The sequence below is a fragment of the Scardinius erythrophthalmus genome, assembly GCF_964197995.2.
Source record: "Scardinius erythrophthalmus genome assembly, chromosome: 2".
Classification (NCBI taxonomy): domain Eukaryota; kingdom Metazoa; phylum Chordata; class Actinopteri; order Cypriniformes; family Leuciscidae; genus Scardinius; species Scardinius erythrophthalmus.
Window position 1 is genome coordinate 13,675,204 of NC_138222.1, and position 25,561 is coordinate 13,700,764.

Consider the following 25,561-nt stretch of genomic DNA (forward strand, 5'->3'; position numbering starts at 1 on the left):
TTTTCCAGAACTTTTGAATAAAATTAATTAATAACATTAATTTGTCATGTCATTAACTAATAGATAGTAGTTATACATTCACTTTGTGAATCAGAGTGATGTAGAAGTATTCACTATGAAGCTTACACTGGTGATGTACCTACCTAAGAAAACGTCTCGGTTACGTATGTAACCCTCGTTCCCTGAGTAGGGAACGGAGACGTTACGTCAGATGACGACGAATGGGGTTTCGCTTAGAAATCCTATCACCTTCGACTATATAAAACGAGCCAATGGCAAAGAAATGCCATGGGTCTGCGGAATTTGCATAGCGTAACTCCGCCCCACCCTGGGGGTATATAAGGAAGTGCGCTGGCAACATGCAGATATGTCTTCGCTGAGGAGCAGAGACTGAACTCAGGCGTTCCAGCGATACAGCGGAAGTGGCAGGGAGACGTAACGTCTCCGTTCCCTACTCAGGGAACGAGGGTTACATACGTAACCGAGACGTTCCCTTTCGTTGTCACTCCGAGTTACGTCGGATGACGACGAATGGGGTTCCCAGTGTAATCACGCCACCTCTCGACTGTCTTCCAGTGCCCTGCGGAAGTCTGAGCTCCCTGTCGTGAGACTAGCACGGACGAAGGAGTCCTACTTAACACAGGAATACCGAGGTACACTGGGAAGCATATCCAGTGGAAATATGCAATCATGCCCAACCCGAAGGGGGGGACTTGGAATACACATATGACCCCGAAGGGCTGCATACGGAATAACACTGGGGTGTCCAGCCGCAGGTGGAATATTTCAACCCCAGGGGTGGCAAGGTGGCTTGCCAAGGGAAAGACACATGCTCAAAGAGGCTTACAGTGGAATACACATGTGGGGGTTGCCCCGAGGGGAACCATGCACATGGAGGCACCTAGCCAGGCGCGAAAGCTGCCGGTGGCATAACTCTGGCGTTGACGTCGTCAGTGCTGGAGGAGACTCAGGGCTTATCAGGCTCACCTGAGGAAAATATCGCACGTATCCCGTCCGTGGAGAGGAATGGCGAGCAAGCGAAGACACCTGAGCAGAATCTCTTACCGGCTAGTTGAAGCAAGTACATGAGAAGAAACTGGCTCCACTCGGAGATTATAGATTCTCGCGAATGTGTTAGGTGTCGCCCAGCCTGCAGCTCTGCAGATGTCTGTTAGCGAGGCGCCATGCGCTAGAGCCCAAGAGGATGCCACACTCCAGGTGGAGTGGGCCGTCACACCAAGGGGGCATGGTCGACCTTGCTGCTGGTATGCCAAAGCAATGGTGTCCACTATCCACTGAGACAACCTTTGCTTGGAGAGAGCCTTTCCCTTCAGCTTCCCACCATGGCAGACAAATAGCTGGTCTGAGGTCCTGAAACACTGCGTCCTGTCAACGTAAGCACGGAGTGCGCGTACTGGACAGAGCAGTGCCAAGGCTGGGTCTGCCTCCTCCAAAGGCAGCGCTTGCAGGTTCACCAACTGGCGAAAGGGTGTGGTGGGAACCTTGGGCACATATCCAGGCCGGGGTCTCAGGATCACGTGAGAGTTAGCCGGTCCGAATTCCAGGCACGCTTCGTCAACCGAAAATGCCTGCAGGTCCCCTACCCTCTTGATGGAGGCCAATGCAACCAGGAGCGCTGTCTTCATTGACAGGAACTTAAGCTCCACTGATTGCAGAGGCTCAAAGGGAGCACTCTGCAGGGCAGTTAAAACCACTGAGAGGTCCCAAGAGGGTACGAGGGGAGGACGAGGAGGATTCAGTCTCCTGGAACTGAAACTATTTCCTGAGCTCCCCTCAGGAACCTGACGATCAGGTCGTGCTTTCCTAAGGACTTACCATCAACTGCGTCGTGATGTGCGGCAATAGCGGCAACATACACTTTCAGGGTGGAGGGAGACAGCCTTCGCTCCAACCCTTCTTGCAGGAAGGAAAGCACGACACTGATGGGGCATTTCGTGGGTTCTAGATTTTTAGAAGAACACCAGTTGACGAAGAGGTTTCACTTCAATGCATAGGCATGTCTCGTGGACGATGCTCTAGTGGAAGTGACGGTAGCCACCACCGCTGGTGGTAGGGTACTCAAACCTGCCTCTTCTGCCTTGACCCCTGAGCAACACATGGAAGCGGTGCAGGGCAAGACGTACAGCCAACAACTCGAGGCAATTGACATGCCAAAGGCGCTGGGGTCCTGTCCAGGAGCCCGCGGCAGCACGTCCATTGCACATGGCGCCCCAGCCCGTGGTGGAGGCATCTGTTGATACAACAACATGCCCGGAAACTCGTTCCAAGCGCACTCCGGCCCGAAGAAAACTGAGGTTCGACCACGGGGTGAAGGTCTGACGGCAGGGCGGAGTCACTGGGACTTGGAGCGTGCCGTGATGCCAAGCCCACCTCGGGACTCGATCGCGAAGCCAAGCTGAAGTGGTCTCATATGAAGCAACCCGAGCGGCGTGACTGCGGCTGCGGATGCCATATGCCCCAGGAGCCTCTGAAATAGTTTCAGTGGAACCACACTCTTGCCCTCGAACTGACGAAGGCAAGTCAGCAGTGACTGCGCGCGCTCGCTCGTAAGCTGCGCGCACATGGCGACCGAGTCTATCTCCATACCGAGAAAAGAGATCCTCTGCACGGGGCAGAGTTTGCTCTTCTCCCAGTTGACCCGAAGGCCCAGACGAGCTAGGTGCCGGAGCACAAGGTCCCTGTGTTCGCAAACCTGGTCTCGAGAGTGAGCTAGGATCAGCCAGTCGTCGAGATAGTTCAGGATGCGAACCCCGTGTTCCCGAAGGGGAACAAGGGCTGCCTCGACGACCTTTGTGAAGACGCGAAGAGACAGGGCTAGCCCGAAAGGGAGAGCCGCGTACTGGTATGCCTGCCCCTCGAAAGCAAACCGTAGAAACGGTCTGTGTCGAGGAAGAATGGAGACATGAAAGTAGGCGTCCTTCAGGTCGATCGCTGCAAACCAATCCTGCGGCCGTATGCACTCGAAAATGCGCTTGGCCGTGAGCATCTTGAACGGCATCCTGTGAAGGGAGCGGTTCAAGACGCGCAAGTCGAGGATTGGCCGTAACCCACCGGATTTCTTCGGTACAATGAAGTAAGGGCTGTAAAAAACCGGACCTCATTTTGGCTGGAGGGACAGTCTCGATCACACCCTTTGCCAGTAAGGTAGCGACCTCCGCTCTCATAACCAGGGCATTGCCTCCGACCATAGTGAAGCGTTCTCCCCTGAGGCGGGGAGGAGACCGCGCGAACTGAATCGCGTAGCCGAGCCTGATGGTCCTTGCGACCCAGCGGGACAGCCTGGGAAGCTCTAACCAGGCTTCCAGGAACTGTCCAGGAAGCCTGGTTAGAGGCCGTATCCAGGCCGTATCCAGATCTGACGAAGGACCTTCGCCTGGACCGATGACAACGCAGTGCTGAAGTGCCAACTAGTCTCTCCCTATGGAGGATCCCACTACCACTCTACAGATAAGGCGTTTGTCGGGAAAATTCATCTCGCGGTCCTACCCCAAAGCAACAAAAAAAATAAAATTCCTTATCAAAATTTATAAGGAAAGACAAGTATTTTGTTTAGGCTTGGCTTGTAGGGAATTCCAAACCAGCGTATATTCAAACGCACATAACTATAGAACCCATTCTTAATGCGCATGTGAACGCCATCAGCGTTTCTCACAGGTTCGCGTTTAAAGTCTGTGTAGAGGGAATGGTGTCGTCTTAGCGGCCCCTAATTTAATAACAAATGATCATTGCGACGGAAGCAAATTAATTAAAACTAACTTTAGATGGAAATAACTTAACTCTGCTGTAAAGCCGAAACATTCTGTTACCTTAAATTATACGCTTGTCTCTGTAAAGCTGCTTTGAGACAATCTACATTGTTAAAAGCGCTATATAAATGAAGATGACTTGACTTGACTTGACTGTACCAGCGGGGTCATATGGACCACAGACGTACCCTCGGTGGTGCAGCGAGGCGGAATGACCGGCCCAGGCGTGGGTGGCATAGCGGCCCGGTGCGGGGGCACGGTCATTAGCCGCGTCCTGCCAGAGGAGGCCAGGGGAGGACCAGCGTCCCACTGGGGCGTGCTCTGGCAGGGAACTGGCGACAGAGGGGGACGAGAGTGGCGAGGCTCGTGAGCGACGCGCACTGTCATCCGCGCACTCTGTGTACTCAGAGATGGGGAAGTGAGTTCTTTCTTTAACCCCCTTAGGGTGCTGCTCGTCGTTGGACGAGCAGCGGGGTGGGAAAAACCAAGGATTCTCCCCCGGCCCTCCACCGGGGGAAGGAGCGGCCCTGCTACCGTCTCCTGGGAAGAACTCAACGCCATCTCTGAGCAGCCCGTCTCAGGAGCGCCGCTTGGCCTGGCGTTTAGCGGGGCACAGGGCGGGAGACAGGCGGTGCCACCCTTGGCAGGGCCTTGGCGGGAAGCAGACTAAGGAGACCGCACGGATGGATGACCATCGGTGCAGGACCCGAGTCTACTTCAGGTGGTCGAAGCCACACCGCCAAAGAGCCCAGCCCGGGACATGGGGGAGCTTAGAATATGAACTCTCAGACACCCCCACATCAACCTGGCTAAGCCCATGTCTGGACCACACTAGTGGACATCACCTGACCCAGGATCACGCAGGTACTGATGTCGCCTGAGCGAGGTCAGCAGTGTGCGTGGCAGAACAACCAGGCCGGGCATGGGAGGCATAGCATCCCAGCATAGGGGCGTGGTTAGAGTTTCCGCGTTCTGCCAGGGTTGGCCAGGGAAGGACTAGCGTTCCACTGCGGCCGGTTCGGACAGAACTCCCGGGACAGCACTGCATCGAAGGCGCAGGCGACACACAGCACTGCATGACCGTGCCACGATAGTGACAGGGAACATACAGACCATGATCGCCATGCGATCGAAAGCAGCGAAGGCGGAGGACACCCGCGGGCCGCGAAAGTCACGTGGACTCTCGCGGAGCGCAGGCGTCCTGATGCACGTCCGGGAGGAGCTTACAGCTTACAGAGCTTACAGCGGAGCTTACAGAGCCCCGAATGAAACACTGGGTCCCCGAAAGAAACCAGGCACACACGGAAGCTCCACGGTTTGCGATGTGGAGGGGGGTGTGGCCCGAGGAATTGACTCGTCGGTTGTTGTGCCACACCGAACCCTTAGATCACCCTGGCCACCAGCCAAAGTATCCCTTCTCGAGAAAGAGATAAATTGGGGTGTGGCAGAGGGGACTCTACTCACATGGAGATCATTGAGTCTCGATCTATAAACATCGCGGTGGTCATGTTCCCGCAATGAAAACATGACTCATCAACGAGCGCTGCCGAGCGTGATTTAAGCCCAGCACGCAAAACAGCGCTCGCGACTGTTAGGCAGATGAAACACGCACACACACACAGGAAATAGAAAATACACGGGCGAACCGTCTTGAAAAAGACGTGCCGCGTGCAGCTCTTTTAGAGAGTGGAAAAGCTCAGCAGAGTGCTGAAGCGCCCAGGGAGAAACACACTCACTGTCGGCAGATTACTGCACAAATCAGCAGCAGGAAATGCGATCTCGCTGGAACACGCCATCACACCAACACACTGAAGAGCCGCTCGTCTCGAAGAGATTTGAGATGACACTCAGAAGGCTTGTGGAGTGAAGTACTGAACTTGGCAGCGCACTTCCTTATATACCCCCAGGGTGGGGCGGAGTTACGCTATGCAAATTCCGCAGACCCATGGCATTTCTTTGCCATTGGCTCGTTTTATATACTCGAAGGTGATAGGATTTCTAAGCGAAACCCCATTCGTCGTCATCCGACGTAACTCGGAGTGACAACGAAAGGGAACTGATTTTTGTTTTGTTTTAAAGCTTGTTGTTTTGCAGAACATCACAGTTTTAGATGAAAAGAGTAAGGCCTGTAGTGAGGGAGTACGTGTTATTTAAGGAAAGTATAATTATATTTTTAGAATGACAATTTTTTTCAAACCCAGTCTGTGGGGTAAAACACCCCCAGGAGGCATCGCTTCCCACTTTCATAATTACTGTAGTTGCCATGGTCTGAATAACACATCTTTTGTTATTCCATCAAATGTAATCTAACTAGGTGGTTGAATAAAAATATTTGGACTTAATGTGTTTTAAATTTTATGGTCCTTTCACCCACTCTACCCTAATTGCTAAACAAGACAAAAAAAAAAAAAACTACGGACAGTGAATGGTTAATATTTCCTGAGGCTAGAAGAGATCCCATGTAGTCTACGGTGTAAAAGTGAAACTGGGCTAAGGGGGAGGGGTAAAGGGGGATATTTCAGGGTAACGGGGGCTGTCAGCTGTGCCGCATGTCACTGCTGTCCAGTCCAGGACGGTCATTGTGGTCAGTGGCATTCAGCTGCAACAGACAGCCGGTGAGTCTCCTTTAAAAACACTGTGATTCTTCAAGTCAAAAATGCTTGGATGAATGAAGATGATTGAGGAAACTGCATGTTCTGCATGTCATTTCAGCAAATACAAAGCCAAGATGTATAGAAAAGGACACATTTGCTAATGAAAGCATGCTAAAATCAACTTGGAACTCTTCCAACAACTGATAATGAATAATAATTTATCTGCAAAAATGTGTTTTATAAATAGCTATTAAAAACTATCTAGACAAAATGGTGATATAGATCCAAAAATTGCATGCAGGTGTTGTTTATGAGATAGGACCAGAAGCAAGAGTCTGGGAAGCCTTGTATTTTTGGAGTGATGATAATCTTCTATGAATAGCCAGGCTTTACAAATTCCAGAAGTCTTTCTGTGTCAAAGACCACTGCATGTTGCTAAGAGCACAAGCCAACAGCCGGATTGCTAATCAAATCCAAATGACTCTGTATATTTAGCACACGGCATAGCTGTCAATAATGCCACCAAGTCAGTCTAAAAAAGACTGGTAATTTATCTGTTTGTGCTAGTTTTGTTCTAGTTTTATAGGATGACATTTCAACAGTTTAAAGTCAATGTGAGTTCAAAATTTATTATTACTGTGAGTTTCTTAATAATACACATTCCTGGTCTTAATGTGCACCATTCATCATCAACGCTATTCCATGGCAATCTTTGTAATGCTCTGAAATGACTTTCCTTTTCATCTGATTTAATAGGTATATCTAAGTTTTAGGGTATATGTAATGCAACCTTTCTAAAATCTTAGCAAATACTGAAAAAGTAATGAAAATATTTATTTTCCATTGAAATATGTGACCCTGGACCACAAAACATGGGTACATTTTTTAAAATTGAGATTTATAAATCATCTGAAAGCTGAATAAATAAGCTTTCCATTGATGTATGGTTTGTTAGGATAGTACAATATTTGTAGCCTGAAAATCCAGACCTATATCTGAAAGATTAATGGTCTGACATCGACTAATGAAAATCGGCCAGGGGTGCGTTTCCCGAAAGCATCGTTGGCCAACTATGGTCGCAAGTTCCGTCGTTACCAATAGAGTTCAATGGACATTGCGATGAACTTGCGACCATAGTTGCCCAACGATGCTTTCGGGAAACGCACCCCAGCTCGAGGGGCGGCACCAAGCATGCATTTGAAAATCTCACTGTACGCAATTGGATAACACTACGACCAATCACAACAAGCCCCATATGCTTAGCTACCAGCGGAGCTAACTGGTGGATTAGACTCTTACTGTATACCATTGACAAAACAGCAAAAACGCCCTTCTTGCAAAGGAACGATTTGAGCGTCGGCTTCTGTTCCTCTTTTAGATAAAAAGCCAAGTCTAACTCATTCATTGTAGCGGCCAAAGCCGTTTCAAACAACTGGTGTTCATCCATAGCCATCTTGCCATGTTTACTAATGACTTCGACGTCACAGCACTGTCGTCATCTGTTTAGCTCACCTCTGGCCTGCCTATATCAGATAACCTGATGTGATTGGTGCAGCCATTTAATGGTGCATATTTAATGAGCATCATTACTCGACACCAGAGTAAACTCGCTGAGCAAATTCAACTTGTGCTCTCGTGAGAACTCTGGATTTCCAGGGTACAATATTTGGTCAAGATACAATTATTTGAAAATCTGGAATCTAAGTGTCATAATTCCTGTCTTGTGTTCCCCTTGTCTTGTGTGGACTGAGAAAATCGCCTTTAAAGTTATCCATTTATGTTCGCGACTGTGCTGCATTCTCTCACAAATATAAACGTTTTATATATTTACGATAGGAAATTTAAAAAATATCTTCATGGAATATGATATTTACTTAATATCCTAATGATTTTTGGCATAAAAGAAAAATCTATAATTTTGACCCATACAATGTATTGTTGGCTATTGCCACAAATATCCCCGTGCGACTTGTGACTGTTTTTTTTTTTTATCCAGGGTCACAAATGTTAAGATTAGCTCTCTAGAGCATGACATTTGCATTTAGGTCCTGATCCATTCTGCTACAGAATGTTTTTCTCATAAAACACATTACATTATGGAAGTAAAATGGGCTGTGAATGGTATTTCATGTTGACTTTAATCATCTAAGATGCTTTAAGATGCTATAAACTTTGTAACCTGTAAGATGATGAAAACATAATACAATGCACTTTCTCAGATGCGGCCGGTCTAATGATGGACAAAACATATCTCCAACATCACTGGTCAAAAACCTCATAACTCCATTTAAGCTTGATTCTGGTAAAATGTTAATAATATAACAACATGTGCAAATGCCTGATCATATAAAAAGCCACAACACAGCGTTTAGTTATTTTAAAAATCTATATTTTTTTTTCCTCAAAAGTAGTTTTGGACATATAAGGTTTCAGCCCGACAGTGACGGTATATAAACTTCAAAAAGCTTATTGTGTCAGGGAAAACAATATTGACAAATTTAGTGAGAAGTTGTCCATTTTAAAGTTTCTTTTGATCAAAGTTGGAAGACTACAGCTTTTTTGAGGGCACATGCTTCTCCCTCTGTCTCTATAGGAATGGCATCTCCCACCAGCATGTTAGCCGAGGAGCAGGTGCACTGTTCCATCTGTCTGGATGTGTTTACAAACCCTGTCTCCATCCCTTGTGGACACAACTTCTGCATGGCCTGCATCGGCAGCTACTGGAAGTCCAGTGCCCTCTTTATGTGTCCGATGTGCAAAAAGACATTCTTCAAGCAGCCCGACATCAGCATCAACACAGTGCTGAGGGAAATCGCTGATAAATTTAAGGCAATGAAATCCAATCCAGTCGCAGACTTTCAGAAGACAATGCAGCTGGACCCAGGACTCAGGACCCATGAAGACCTCCCTACAGAAATGCCTGAACTGATTCCTCCTAATGGACCGTGGGCCCAGGAGGTGTCCTGCGACGTGTGCACTGGGCCTCAGCGACGGGCGGTGAAGTCCTGCTTGGTTTGTTTAACGTCTTACTGTGAGGAGCATCTGAAGACGCACACTGCCCGCTTCACCAAACACAAGCTGATCGAACCTGTGCAGAACCTTGAGGACCGTATGTGTAAGAAGCACGAGAGGTTGCTGGAGCTGTTCTGTAAGAAGGATCAGACTATTGTGTGTGTGCTGTGCACTGAGATGGACCACAGGGCACATTACACTGTTCCTGTCGAACGAGAGTGGACAGAGAAAAAGGTAAAAGTGCCACTTCTCATTGGTAAAGGGCCAATTCTATTGTTTTGTCCACTATAAATAACGAACAACTGGATCATGACAGTGAAATTCGATTTACTAAAAATATTGCAGTGGACTGGAAAGGAAGCTACATGCTCTGTATGTCACTGATAAGCATGACAAACACTGCAATACCCATCATGCTCATAAATGCTACAATTATTCCAGTGCTGGCACACCTCTACACAAACCCACGTTTCTCTCAACATGGAGGAAAAAGCAGTATTCAAGTTAAAAATAAATTGTCCGAAAATAGATTCATAATAAAATTAGAAGTTTACTTATTTGAAAAAGTAAACATTGCTTTACTCATTACTTGTTACTAGCTGAATGAAGTAATCAGATCATGTAAATAATGGATGGCCAACTTCAGTCCTGCAGGGCCACAATCCTACAGAGTTTAGCTCCAAACCTAATCAAACACACCTGAACAAGCTAACCAATGTCTTCAGGATTAAGAAAGCTACAGGGTTGCTAATGTTAGCTAATGTGTGATTTTGTAGCATTAGTATATAAAAGCAGTAATATTTGCTAGAAAAGGAAATACATTAAAAAAATATTATTTCTATTATACAATTTGCAGTATTTTATGGAAATAAATGGCTTAATAGTCTAAATTAATTGGAAAAATACTTCAGGAACCAAGGATGCTTATGGAAGTAAAATAATGTCAAATGTTTTTGAAACAAAAAGCCTGTTGAATTGCACTACTTGAAAAAAAAATGCTTGCATTTTAATGCATTGTATTTTTAGGGCTTGCATTTTTATGGGCTGAAATTCAACATGGTTGAATATTTAAGCTGTGAATATTTCAATTAAAAAAATTTCAAACACATTTTCATTATTAAAAATTCAATAATCCATATTCACCTTTCATATTTCACTTCCAAAATATTCAAACTGTTTAAAAATACAACCTATAATATTCAACAGGCAATTTTCGGTCCATTTTATTTCGCTTTGCAAATTCGCTTCCACAAATTCAGTGGTTCAAATTCGACAGTAAATTCAACGGAACTGCAGGAAAAGCAATAGATTACCGAGATACTCTCCATCTGCTGTTAGTCAACCTCACCAGCAGGAGGTGCAAAAGCGCTTGTTGTTGACGAAGACCAGCAACAGTTAGAGCAAGCCATTCATTCATAAAACTCATTTAACAGCAATGCAAGTGTATTTGTGTTTATTATGACGGCGGTTTTATGTTAAATTCAGTGTCTTCACGGTTACTTTCCCTGTGTAGCCTACAAGCATCTTTCTCTACCGTGAACAAGATTATAATGTTATTCCCCGATGCGGATATACAGATCCAATATTACATTTTTGAGGTTGACATATATTTCTCTTGGTTGTTTAGTTGCCTTAACTTTATATTGTGGCGATGTGCTGCATGCAAGCTATTAGGGTTTCCCTCAATACTTAAGGATTCCCCTGCTGGGCATATAAAACGCTTAATGTATAGCTTAATGGACTAATTACAGTGATATAAAAGACCAAACTCGCAGGCAAGCAGATTGACTCAGAATAACGCGCAAAGCTAAATGCTGAGCGTTTCCCAGTGATAGACTGACATAAAGTTGGCTTGACGTTGGACGTTTACATTGCACATTTAGGGACCGTCTCTAAAGTGTATACGACTTACACGTTTCTAACTCCGATAGCATTTGAAAAGAACGACTTACAGTCATAAAAACAACTGTAAAGTGTTCATGTAGGTATCAGGCATAATGCGCACCCTTTGGATTTTTGATATTTATTCAAATAAATTAAAGTTTGCTATTGAAGTTAGAAACGTGTATGCCAATGTTTTATGCAACTTTTGAGACGGTCCCTAAATGTCAAGCCAATTTTACATTTATTAGGCTACATTTAGTCATTTATTTAGCAGACGCTTTTATCCAAAGCGATTTACAGTTAAACTAACAATAGGAGGACAACAATATGCAAGTGCTATGACTCTTCCCAGTTTAAGCTAATGCAATACACGTAGGCATAGCCTACTATACTATACTATATATATATATATATACTGTAGAGAGAGAGAGAGAGAGAGAGAGAGAGAGAGAGAAAAGAAAAGAGAAAAGAGAAGAGAAAGTGTTAGTATTGATCAAGTGTTGATTTTATGCCAGTATATCACGAAACGCTCTGCATGAAACTTTGCGCGTTACGTTCATATTCTTAGTCCATCGAGCCTATATAGTAGCCTACAGCCTACACCCCCAATTAGGTGCGAGTTTGGTCTTTTATATCACTGTATTAGTCCATAAACTACGTTAAGCGTTTTGTCCCGACAGAAGGGGAATCCTCGAGTGTGAGGTATTGAGGGAAACCGATTATAATCCTGTTCATGTAGAGAAAACGGATGACATGTAGGCTACACAGGGAAAGTAACAATGAAGTTATTGAATGAAACATAAACACAGCTTTTGTGTCTTTATCATCTTTTCCGCATATATACTGACACAGATAATCATTTTCATTTTATGAATGAATGGCTTGCTCTAACTGTTGCTCTCTCTTTGTCAACAACACAAGCTTTTGCACCACCTGCTGGTGAGGTTGACTAACAGCAGATGGAGAGTATCTCGGTAATCTACTGCTTTTCCTGCAGTTCCGTTGAATTTACTGTTGAATTTGAACCACTGAATTTGTGGAAGTGAATTTGCAAAGCGAAATAAAATGGACCAAAAATTGCCTGTTGAATAGTATAGGTTGTATTTTTAAACAGTTTGAATATTTTGGAAGTGAAATATGAAAGGTATTGAAATTTTAATAATGAAAATGTGTTCGAAATGTTTTTAATTGAAATATTCACAGCTTAAATATTCAACCATGTTGCAAGCCCTAAAAATACAATGCATTAAAATGCAAGCATGGTTAATGCAATGACTATTTTTTTTTCCAAGTAGTGCAATTCAACAGGCTTTTTGTTTCAAAAACATTTGACATTATTTTACTTCCATAGATGCTTCACTTTGTAATTGTGCTTTACAAGGATTTACTAGGATACAGATTGACTACGTCACTAAAAAGAGCTATACCAGAGCAGGTTTAAAAAGTTTAACACAATATATTGTGATTGACAGGCCTTGCTGAGGAAAACTGAAACTGAAGTTCAGCAGATGATTCAGGACCGACTGAAGAAAGTTGATGATATCAAACACTCCATAGAGTTGAACAAAGTAAGTTTAAGTGTTTATGTATGTCTATCAGATTAGTTTCAGATTAGTTAACATGGGCAGATGCTATAGCCTTTGTCTTCTTCAATACTAATCCACAGAGATCATCGGGCTGGTGTGACTTAAAGGTACACTTTGCAACTTTTGCAACTAGTGGTTGATGCTTAAAACTGCAAGTTACCCGTAAGGAACATTGGCTGCATCCAAAATTTCCCTACTATATAGTTGGTGAAAACAGTATGCGACAAGAGTAGAATGTGCAAATTCACAGTGCTCATAAAAGAGTATGCAAAAAGTACCCAGATGAGGTTCCGAAGTGTGCATACATATGATGGACACTTTACTATCCATGAGGCCACGGGAAAGGATTTGTGAATGGCAGTGATGAGAGACAACTGACGCTGGTAGGTCATTTGATTATGACAACATGGTGAATGTAGTACGTCCGGATTACATCCATTCTACACATATTCGTACTATATAGCATATACAGTACATTATAGCACACGCGCAATAATTAATTACTTAATCAAAATAAGTACCTACTCAAGAGAGTATGCAAATTCGGATGCAGCCAACTATTCAGCGCAAATAAAGGTCCCACTTTATATTAAGTGGCTTTAAGTATTATGTACTTACATGTACTTACATTGAAATTAATAATTTGATACAATGTACTTATTGTGTAACTACATGTTTTTACATTGTACTTACATTTTAAAAGTTCCTGCATGTAATTACAGCTGTAATTCATTTATGTAATTACACAGTTGACCCTTCCCTTACACCTTAAACCTACCCAATCCACCACACCTGTCCCTAACCTTACCCGTATCACACCTCAATAGCAGCAAAAGTGTTTTACAATACAACATGAACACAATAAGTACATTGTACTTATTTTTTTATGTAAGTACATAGTACTTAACGCCACTTAATATAAAGTGGGACCCAAATAAATATAATGGTTTGAGGTAAAGCTGTCAGTGTAGCAGGGTCGTAACCACCATAGACAATGAGGGGGACAAGTCACGATGACGTCAAATCAATACACAACACCCCCCAATAATTAGAAATGGCCAAATTCCCTCCGATATTTTAATGCTGCTCTGCTGCACTCCATTACGCATGCTCTTTTTGTGTTCTGTTTGACAAAAAGTTTTACAAGTTACAGCGCTAATCAGTGTCAAAATGATTGAGATGACCAATCAAATCAAAGAAGGCAGGGTTTACCATTCACAGAAGACAAGTGCGAACTTCAACGCGATGCTTACGTGGTGTGGTGTAAGTAGCTAAACATTTAATATTTACAATAGAAATGTTCAACAACATTGAATGTTCAACACATGAATGTGTGCATATTTTAAAATGAAATAATATTTACAAATAGTTTACACTGATTACAGGATCTTTTTATTTATTTTTCTTTGTTCTCTTTAATTATTTCCATTAATTATAATTCCTTTATTTAATTAAGTATAGTGATTGCTATAGGCTATCTTATCTGTAAAGCAAAAAAAAAAAAGAGAAAAAAAAGCAATATTTGGGTTGGTTTTAAATCCTTTGAAGTCTCTGAGTTGTAGCAGTCCGATGTTGATACGAGTTGTATTTACGGACTTTTCTTTATTTAACAACATATCATTCCTCAGATGACTACCTTTTTGAACAATGCATTGTGTTGCGCAGTAACCCACCTTGTTAACACGTTCATTTGAATAACCTGAATGTGCGAAGGTTCTGGTTTCATTCGCTTCCAGTTATTTTAGCTGTACTAAAAGCTTTAGGGTCTATTTATAGGGGGTGGGACACTTCAGATTCTAGAGAGCATTGATTGGACAGAAAATCTGATTAGAAGCTGAAGTGCAGAGTGATCATTGTTCCTATTGGCGAAAAAGTGAGAGACTGTAAGGTTTGCACACATATCTAAATGTGAATTTTGTAATTATTTTGGATCACACTTTATAGATAACCTTAAGGATGACATATTTCACACTAAAAGCTTCAATTTTGATTTCATGGGGACTTTAAGGTGCTTGATATTGCACACTGTTATATTTGCTATCATATTATTTTAATTTCATTATCATAATCCTAAACACTGGTTTGTATCGCAAATAGTTTTACAGTTTACTGCACTTTGTTATTCTTCTAGTTATTTAGACCTATCCAACTTATTTTGAAACATGGAAGTAATTTCAATATTCTGTTCTATTTTAATATTCGCACATTCAAAGAAAATATTCCTCCGTGTTGCAAAAAAAGATAGATATCCGCACAAGTACACATCACAAGAGATGGACACAAGTACACAAAGTACACAACTTCCTTACTTGAGTGAAAGTACAGATACTACTGATCAAATATCACTCCGTTACAAGTAAAAGCTGTAAAGACCGATTTTTACTTAAGTAAAAGTACAGAAGTATACATTTTTAAAAGTACTTAAGTATCAAAAGTAAAAAGTAAATGTCAATGCATTGTTTTATTATTGTTGCATTGTTGTATGTAATACTTACAGTACCTTATGCCTCTGAATCTATGCTGCCTACCCTCATATCAATATCAAATGTATTTCTAGAACACAGTTCCAGTAGTGGGATTGAATGTGAGATTGATAAGTGCACTCAATAACGTCCATAATGGTTTCAGACACCAAATGGTTGTTCCCTCAAATAGTGCCCTATTTAAAGTTTTTAGGCTTTTAGTATGAATATGTTAGCCTTACTGTTATCTATAAGAGTGTGCTCCAAAACAATGACAAAATTCACATTTAGAAGACCAAACACAATGTTGAAAATGAAAATCAGGTTGATGTTCTGACATTAACCGGACTTTCATTTTCAACCAAAATCCAACGTATGTCCGACGCCGGTTTCTGATGTCAACCCGTGGGTTCTGAGGTCTACAGGACGTCGGGTTCTGACGTCAACCCGACTTTCATTTCCAACCAAAATGCAACCCCTGCAACCAAAATCATCCCCTGACTGACGTTACTACTGTCTACTCAAGGACCTTGACAGAAATGAAGTGGAGTAAAAAGTATGACATCTGTCTTTTAAATGTAGTGGACATTAAAGCAAAAATTTAAAGCAAAAAGTTTCCAGAAAAAATAATACTCAAGTAAAGTACAGATACTCAAAAAGTAAATGTACTTTGTTACTGTCAACCTCTGGATATTTACCGTGAAATATAACTCAACAGCCCAAGTTATAAATCATTATTATAAGCTTGCTGTTTTGATTCTTAGCAAGGCAAGACAGTTTTAGAAACAGATAATTTGATTTATTATGTTCTTGCTCAATAACAGATTTTTAACCAAAAAAACCTTCCATAGAGCTCATTCAAATGGTTAAAGAACTATATCCAAAGGTATTATTATTAATCAGGTCATGGTGATACTGTATATATGTGCTAAACATTTCAAACAAACGTTTTTATTTATGTCTGCACTGATTAGTGTGTATCTCCTCCCAAACATAGAGCAGCGCTCAGAGAGAAATTGAGGACAGCATGCAGGTATTCTCGGATCTGATCCGAGCAGTCCAGAAGGTCCAGGCTGAGCTGGTGCTGGACATCGAGGAGAAACAGAAGAAGACAGAGAGCATGGCCAACAAACAAATACAAGAACTGGAGCAGGAAATAGATGTTCTGAAACTGAGAAACACAGAGTTAGGGTATCTCTCACACACTGAAGACCACATTCACTTCCTGCAGGTGAAGCATTTTTACCTTATAATTTTTTTCATGTAATCTGTTCTTCATTTTTACTAATGTAAAAAGTCTTCACTGTCAATTTTGTTGATGTGGATTATTTGATTCAAATTTAAGAATGATTAAACAAATCTAGAGACCCATGACTATTTAAAATCTCATAAGCAAATTGCATAATTGTACAGTGCTAAAAATGACCTCCAAAGTGTTTTGTGATCAATGATGGCAACAAACATTCAAAGGTTTAGTTTAGATATACAAAGATGGCACACTCATATTACTTATGAATGGGAGAAACTGCAATGCCCAATATGGTGTAGTAAGTCCCACCTTCTAAATAAAAGAGCCAATTGCTGATTAGTAAAGTCATTGCATTACTGCAGGTCCGGATGCTACCGAAATATTGCAAATATGGACGGCGAGTGAACAGACTTTCCTTGACAGGGAATTTGCTGCTAATCTTTGTTGTATGCCACACAGCTTCTTTAAAATGTCCACTGTCTTCTCCTGCAGAACTTTACATCATTGATGGCTCATCCAAACACTAAAGACTGGTCTGAGATCTATGTGCATGCGGATCAGTGTGTTGGCACCACCAGAAGAGCAGTGCTCAAACTAGAAGATACACTTACAGAAGAAGTAGAAAAACTTGTAGAAATGGGTAAGACCTTAACCGTTACAGTATTTTACTAAAACACATCACTCTTTTTCTGCCCCTATACTTTATATTCACCTCAACAAGTGGCACAGTTTTAAGGCAGATTGGCTGTAACCATGAATAATTAACTGTCAGGGTCTTCCTGCCCTTGTGAAGTAGTGCATAATTTTATAGAGTGGTGCAGGTATGAAGTCACTTTGTAGGCCAACTAGCAGTTAGCATCACACTGGTTCCCTTGACAAAAACCCAATAGGATTTCCCCATAGGCGGTAACACTTTATAATAACGTTCATTTGTAAGTCATTTATAAATGGTTTGTTAATGATGAACTAATCATTTACAAAACATTCATAAATTAGCAAGTGTTATACTAACATTTTATGTATGTTTTGTAAATTCCGTTACGAGTCATTCACAAGTGATTAGTAAATGATTAACTAATCATTAGTGTAAACTATTCATCACTTGTAAATGTGTTACACATCATTCGTGATGAAGTGATGAATAGTTTACACTTTAGTTTAGAGGATGCAGAAAGTGTTGTAAATGATTTACTCATGCGTTTACACATCGTGTTGAACACTGTTACTTACCTGTTACAAATTATATGTACACGTATACAAGGCATTTACAACACTTTCTGCACCCTCTTATTGCTACATACATTAAAAAAACATAATTTATTAAACATTTATGAAATGCATATTCATGTTTTGTAAATGATTAGTTAATCATTAACTAATCAATTGTAAATTACTTATAATTGAATCTACAAAACATACATACAATAATTAACATATCACTTATTTATCATTTATGAACGCATAGTCATGTTTCGTAAATAATTACTTAATCATTTACTAATCACCTTCTGGGGTCCTTCGGGTCCAAATGGACCCGAAGCGTTTAAATAAAAAAATGTAAAAAATCATAGCTTCATCGGAATGGTCCGAAATTTGGTGACTTTGTTGGTACTTGGTATATGAACACCCAAAAAAGTTTGGGGACAGGATTTGAATAGTCTAAGTGGTTGTAATTTTTTTTGTCACACTCAGGACCTTCGGGTCCAAATGGACCCACCATAGGAAATGAATGGGAAATTGGCAAAAATGTGAAAATGCAGAGTTTTTTTGTGCGTACAATCTACAAATCAGACACGATCCAGAAAAAAAGCACACAACAGTGAAGGGGTTAATCTATAAAACATCAAGAGTGCAAAACAGACACATCCACACACACACACACACACACACACACACACACACACACACACACACACACACACACACACACACACACAACACACTAATAAATTCAGATTACAAAAATCTGTTTTGAATTTTTAAAAATCACAGCTTCATCGGAATGTTCCGAAACTTGGTGACTTTTACGGTATTAGGTATGTGAACACACAAAAAATATTGGGGTCATGATCCAAGCACGTCACACTTCTGCTCTTTGGTCAAAAATGACCCCCATAGGAAATGAATGGGAAATTGTCAAAAATATTAAAACACAGCATTTTTTTGTGCATACAATCTACAAATCAGCCAGGATGCAGAAAAAAAGGACTCAACAGTGAAGGGGTGAATCTCTAAAACATCAAGAGTACAAAAAAAAAACACACACACACACATTTTTTTTAATAAAAATAAAATAAAAAAAAATATATATAAAAATGTCTATTATATTAAATGGGAAAAAATGGGTCATAATTATTGCATAAATATTAATTAAAATCATAAAATTATCTCAAAACACCAAAAAAGAAAAGAAAAAATATTATAAAAAAACAAGTAAAAAAAAAAAATATGATTTTTTTATATATATATTAATCCCGCCCTCCGGGTCCATTTGGACCCGAAGGTCCTAAGTGTGACTGTTAAACGAAGGACCCCAGAGGGTTAAATGACTTGTAACGGAATTTACAAAACATACATAAAATGTTAGTATATCACTTGCTAATCATTTGTGAATGTTTTGTAAATAATTAGTTCATCATTAACTAACCACTTATAAATGACTTACAACTGAATGTTATTATAAAGTGTTACCCACAATGGGTATGAATTTTGATGTCTAAATGCAGTAGCCAGAGGTAAAAAGCTAAAGGTTGGCTATAAACAAACTACACCACTGTCCCATGTCATCAACGTCACCACCACTAAGCTTCCGACTACTCTTTCAGTTTTATCTAAAAACATTTTCCCAGAATGTTTGAGTTAGAATAGTTTATTAGAGCATGATTATAAAAATAACAAGGCTGTAAAAGCACACTGAGCTGACCTGTTCGCCGTGATGACATTTAATCTCCCTGACAGCATCTGTAGTCTCATTTAGCCACTTGTTAGCAACTGCCTTTTTAAAGATGCATAACACCTTCAAAAAATCACAATTGGGGTAATACTGATATTTATGTCAGTATTACAGTATTTGTCAGTATTTATATTAAAACTGACTTTTATGTCGTAGAATAAAAGGTGAAACTGTCTTGAGGTATATAAGGAAGTGCGTTGAGACCACTCAACGAACAGGTTCCACTTCAAAGCATAGGCGCGTGTTTCTACGTGTCTCGTAGAGCAGTGTTTTTTAACCCTGCTGTATTGCTGTGTGGATCAACTGTGATTGTCTGTACCGTCACGGTTCGGGGTGAATACATGTATCGTTACACCCCTATTTTATACAATATATATATATATATATATATATATATATATATATATATATATATATTAGGGTGCATCAAATTTGAATGGGAAATTTTAATTTCAAAATATCAATTTGGCTGGCATTGCATTTTGTTCCAATTAACATAAAAATGACTTTTGCAAAGTTTTGAGGAATTCCATTGAGATTTAGGGGTGCCACCTAACACATGAACTTTGGCGAAATTTCGAAAAATTTGCAATTTTTAGTCTAATTGCTAAAAGGTTGACCTGGAAATGTTGAGTACAATGAACTTTTATACAGTAACATGTTCTATAGGGTTATCAAAGTAAAAGTTGTTTGTTTGCCCTTTGGGCAACTTGGGCATTTCTCAGAAAGAATTCAACTTTCAAGATTCTCCATTCATTTGTCCTATAGACAAAATGAATGGAGGTCAATGGGACATTTTCACGTGGCCTTACCCTGTTAATTTACTGTAACAACTACAATGCTACTCTCAATACACACAAGACATCTACAGTGGGGAGAACAAGTATTTGATACACTGCAGATTTTTCAGGTTTTCCCACTTACAAAGCATCTAGAAGTCTGTAATTTAGGTACTCTTCAACTCTGAGTGACAGAATCTAAAACAAAAATCCAGAAAATCACATTGTATGATTTTTAAGTAATTAATTTGCATTTTATTGCATGACATAATTATTTGATACATCAGAAAAGCAGAACTTAATTTTTGGTACAGAAACCTTTGTTTGCAATTACAGAGATCATACGTTTCCTGTAGTTCTTGACCAGGTTTGCACACACTGCAGGGATTCTGGCCCACTCCTCCATACAGACCTTCTCCAGATCCTTCAGGTTTCGGGGCTGTCGCTGGGCAATACGGACATTAAGCTCCCTCCAAAGATTTTCTATTGGGTTTAAGTCTGGAGACTAGCTAGGCCACTCCAGGACCTTGAGATGCTTCTTACGGAGACACTCCTTAGTTGCCCTGGCTGTGTGTTTCGGGTCGTTGTCATGCTGGAAGACCTAGCCACGACCTATCTTCAATGCACTTACTGAGGGAAGGAGGTTGTTGTTCAAGATCTCGCGATACATGGCCCCATCCATCCTCCCCTCAATACGGTGCAGTCGTCCTGTCCCCTTTGCAGAAAAGCATCCCCAAAGAATGATGTTTCCATCTCATGCTACACGGTTGGGATGGTGTTCTTGGGGTTGTACTCATCCTTCTTCTTCCTCCAAACACGGCGAGTGGAGTTTAGACCAAAAAGCTCTATTTTCAGATGGGCATTGGCAAACTTCAGATGGCCCTGGACATGTGCTGGCTTGAGCAGGGGGACCTTGCGTGCGCTGCAGGATTTTAATCCATGACGGCATAGTGTGTTACTAATGGTGTTCTTTGAGACTTTGGGTCCCAGCTCTCTTCAGGTCATTGACCAGGTCCTGCCGTGTAGTTCTGGGCTGATCCCTCACCTTCCTCATGATCATTGATGCCCCACGAGGTGAGATCTTGCATGGTGCCCCAGACCGAGAGAGATTGACCGTCATCTTGAACTTCTTCCATTTTCTAATAATTGCGCCAACAGTTGTTGCCTCCTCACCAAGCTGCTTGCCTACTGTCCTGTAGCTCATCCCAGCCTTGTGCAGGTCTACAATTTTATCCCTGATGTTCTTACACAGCTCTCTGGTCTTGGCCATTGTGGAGAGGTTGGAGTCTGTTTGATTGAGTGTGTGGACAGGTGTCTTTTATACAGGTAACAAGTTCAAACAGGTGCAGTTAATACAGGTAATGAGTGGAGAACAGGAGGGGTTCTTAAAGAAAAACTAAGAGGTCTGTGAGAGCCAGAATTCTTACTGGTTGGTAGTTGATCAAATACTTATGTCATGCAATAAAATGCAAATTAGTTATTTAAAAATCATACAATGTGATTTTTTGGATTTTTGTTTTAGATACCGTCTCTCATAGTTAAAATGTACCTATGATAAAAATTACAGACCACTACATGCTTTGTAAGTAGGAAAACCTGCAAAATCGGCAGTGTATCAAATACTTGTTCTCCCCACTGTATACTCTGAATATGACATTTTCCACTCTAGAATACTGTTGATGTTAAGCTTAATAGCTAAGCTAACATAGATAGCTAACTGTGGTTAGCAAACTGTTGCTAGCTAATGTTAGCTAGATGTAATGAGCACCAAATACCTATAAATATGACTTAAATGGCTTATGATAAATAAGTATACAAAGACACAACTACAGATATGATAGTAATGTGTAATAATACATACCCAACACAGAATGATCACCTCAAACAGAAAGATCACCTCAGTTTTCTTGAGCTGTAGTATTGTTTACCTCAGATCTCCATTGTGACCATTGAGCACTGTTGACCACTTTATCCAACAAAAACAGATGTGCGGTGGCACCCCTAAATCATCATGTACTGGAAAAATATTTTGCATGTGTTGTTTCTACATATATTGGAACACTTTTAGCACCCAGCCATATCAAAATTCAAGAATTGTGTTTTTTGATGCACCCTAATATATATATATATATATATATATATATATATATATATATATATATATATATATATATATATACTGTATGTACGTGTGTGTGTGTGTGTGTGTGTGTGTGTGTGTGTGTGTGTGTGTGTGTGTGTGTGTGAAACTGCCCCTATGTTTCTTAGCACACTTTTAAAAAGTGCAGTTTGTAATATTTTTATTTTATTTTAGATTACATTTTAAAATATTGTGTTTTAATAATCTTCTGTTGTTTTTTATACACTTTTTATGCGTTGACTAACAAACAAATGCACAAACAGATTATTATGCAATGTTACAAATTGTATCAAATTGCAACTTCATCATTAAATATATTTTAATTGTGCAAATATATGACATGACATAAAAGGTTTTTCTGAAGTTCTAATAAAGTAAAATAATTATAAAAACCTCTCAAGTACAATCCAACTTATAAAATAATTACTTTATTTATTAATTTATTTATTTTTGTCATCTTAAACAGAGCTGAGGAGAGTTCAGAAGTACTCAGGTAATGTTTATTTAATCAGTCATATATCACTAGACCACTTTGCATTCAAGTGGGTTTATCTCTGCCTGGTCTGTTTGATAATCTACTCATGTCTCTGTTGTATGTACCTGTGAAGTGGATGTAACCTTTGACCCGGACACGGCTAACCCTTGGCTGCAGCTATCCGAGGACAGGCGTCAGATGCGTCATCTCGGAGCATGGCAGGACCTGCCCGATACACCAGAGCGCTTTGATACAGTGGTTATTGCACTTGGCCGTGAAGGATTGTCCTCCGGACGCCATTACTGGGAAGTTCAGGTGGGCGAGAAGGACGACTGGTACCTAGGTGTCGCCCGGGCATCTGTTAACCGAAAAGGGAGGATTTCGGTGAGTACGGCTCACGGTTATTGGGCTTTAGCTATGAGGAAAGGGCGAGAATATCGTGCTTCTTCCTCTCCACCCCTCCTGCTTTCCATCGAGCCCAAGCTGAAGAGAGTGGGCGTATATGTGGACTACGAAGAAGGACAGTTGTCATTCTATGATGTACAAAACAAAAGTCACATCTACACCTTTGTGGATTCGTTTAAAGAGAAACTCTTCCCGTTCTTCTACCTCTACTGCTGCGATAAGGCCTCTGACACTATGATGATCTGTCCCATGCAAGAGACGTCTCATACTAAACAGTGCTGAAACATAAGCTCCACAATGACTTGGTCTGGTGACTCAGGTACTGAGGCAGTACTGCTGTTTCTATCCTGTTACTATTTGTGCTTGAGAACTTTGCCTATATTTCCTGACTGTTATATGGATATTTCTACAAAAAAGTAATCAGTTTTATTGCATGGCCATACAAAAGCAATTATGACAAAGGTGTTTGCATACAAAGCATACAAAACAAATTAATACGTATAATCCATGTTTACACATTTTTACTTGTGCATCATGTGTATAATTGAATAATAATAATAATTGAATGTTGAAATAAATATGTAAATCAGTGTAAGTGTATTTATTAGACTTATTTCCACATATCAAACTATTAAAATACCACTGCAAGCTTCACCATTATTTTTTTTTAGTGTGTTATTGGAAAATCAATCAATCAATCAACATTTATGTATACAGCCCTTTACAACACTCAAGGTGAACCAAAGTGCTTTCTAGGAAAAAAAGTAAAATAAAATAAAAAATAAAGAAATATATATATATATATAATGACAACAATATAATGCAAAATATAATAAAATATATACACAAAATATATAATGCCACAAAACAAAATATAAAAACAAAATGTATGCCACAAAGAAAACACAAAATTCCACAACAACTGCTATGAATTAAAAGCCAGTCTAAATAAATAAGTCTTAAGCTTAGCCTTAAAGAGGCCCAAGTCAGTGATTGTACGTATATCAGCAGGTAGCTTGTTCCAAAGCCTTGGCCCAGCTACAGAAAAAGCCCGGTCACCCCAGAGTCTGTACCTTGTCCTTGGGACTACCAGCAAAAGTTGATTTGTTGATCTAAGAGCCCTGTTTGATTGACGCAAAGTTAACATCTCAGTTATGTACGGTGGTGCGAGGCCATTGCGAGCTTTAAAAACAAACAATAAAATCTTAAAATCAACTCTAAAAGAAACTGGAAGCCAGTGGAGCGAAGAAAGAATTGGAGTTATATGCTCACGTTTGCGTGTGTTAGTTAGAAGACAGCTGAACCAGCATTAAAATAACAGGGCTCTTGACATAAAAAAACCGAGCAATATCACTGTGCACCTTTAACAGTGCAGACTCAGTACTATGTCGTGATCTAAAACCTGATTGAAATTTCTCAAACAGAGAGTTATTTTCTAAAAAAAGAGTGTAATTGTATAAAAACAACTTTTTCTAACACTTTTGAGAGAAAAGGCAGGGGAGAAACTGGTCTGAAATTAGACAAAACTGAGGGATCCAGGTTTGGTTTAAGAAATGGCCTAACCACAGCATGTTTGAACACAGCAGGGACAGATCCTGAGCTAAGACATTTATTAATAAAAACCAACAGGAATGGCCCAACTGTGGTAAAAACCTTTTAACAAACTTAGTTGGAACAAAGTCCAGGAGGCAATTTGTAATTTTCATTTGTTGCACTACTTCACTAAATGATAGTGAGACTGGTTCAAACACAGCAGAATGTGCTGCAGCGACAACTGAATCAGTTACAGAACTATTAGTTGTGAGTTGTCTGACAGACTCCACTTTATTAATAAAAAAGTGAAGAAAATTCTCACAAGTGGAGACTGAGGCATCTGTCAGAGAAAAAGTATGTAGGTTTACGACAGAATTAATTGTATTAAACATCACCCTTGGACTGTCACGGTGTGTTGTTGGAAGAAAAGGGGAACAGGCAAGAATTCCAATATAAACTCTTTTATTAACTATTGCTTCAGGTAGGTACAGACAGGCAGGTAACACTCACACGCTAAATACAAAGTAATATAAACAAGAACCGACCAAGACAGACTGAACAGAGAGAACTAAATACAGACACTATTGAACTAATAACGAGGTGAGGACAGGTGACACAGATGATGAAGACGATGAACAGATGGGTAATTGAGGGAGTGAGTTCAGGTGTGGAGACAAGGAGGATTCTGGGAAGTGTAGTGAAGACGAAGACAGAATGGTGCA

The 25,561-nt window shown here is 40.7% G+C and overlaps 1 protein-coding gene across 1 annotated transcript; it reads left to right on the forward strand.

Annotated features, from left to right (window-relative positions):
- The first annotated feature begins 6,287 nt into the window (after positions 1–6,287).
- LOC308687191 (E3 ubiquitin-protein ligase TRIM39) lies at positions 6,288–23,896 on the forward strand. Its single transcript, XM_081359536.1, has 7 exons — positions 6,288–6,382; positions 8,955–9,607; positions 12,730–12,825; positions 16,303–16,536; positions 17,047–17,194; positions 22,893–22,919; positions 23,035–23,896. The coding sequence occupies exons 2-7, from the start codon at positions 8,957–8,959 to the stop codon at positions 23,586–23,588; spliced, it is 1,710 nt and encodes a 569-aa protein (XP_081215662.1). The 5' UTR covers positions 6,288–6,382; positions 8,955–8,956; the 3' UTR covers positions 23,589–23,896.
- The last annotated feature ends 1,665 nt before the right edge of the window (positions 23,897–25,561 follow it).

Coding starts and splice junctions, on each gene's coding strand:
- LOC308687191 (XM_081359536.1), top strand. CDS start 8,957: ATGGCATCTCCCACCAGCATGTTAGCCGAGGAGCAGGTGCACTGTTCC. Junction 12,826..16,302: donor ACTCCATAGAGTTGAACAAA/GTAAGTTTAAGT, acceptor TCCCAAACATAG/AGCAGCGCTCAGAGAGAAAT. Junction 16,537..17,046: donor ACCACATTCACTTCCTGCAG/GTGAAGCATTTT, acceptor CTTCTCCTGCAG/AACTTTACATCATTGATGGC.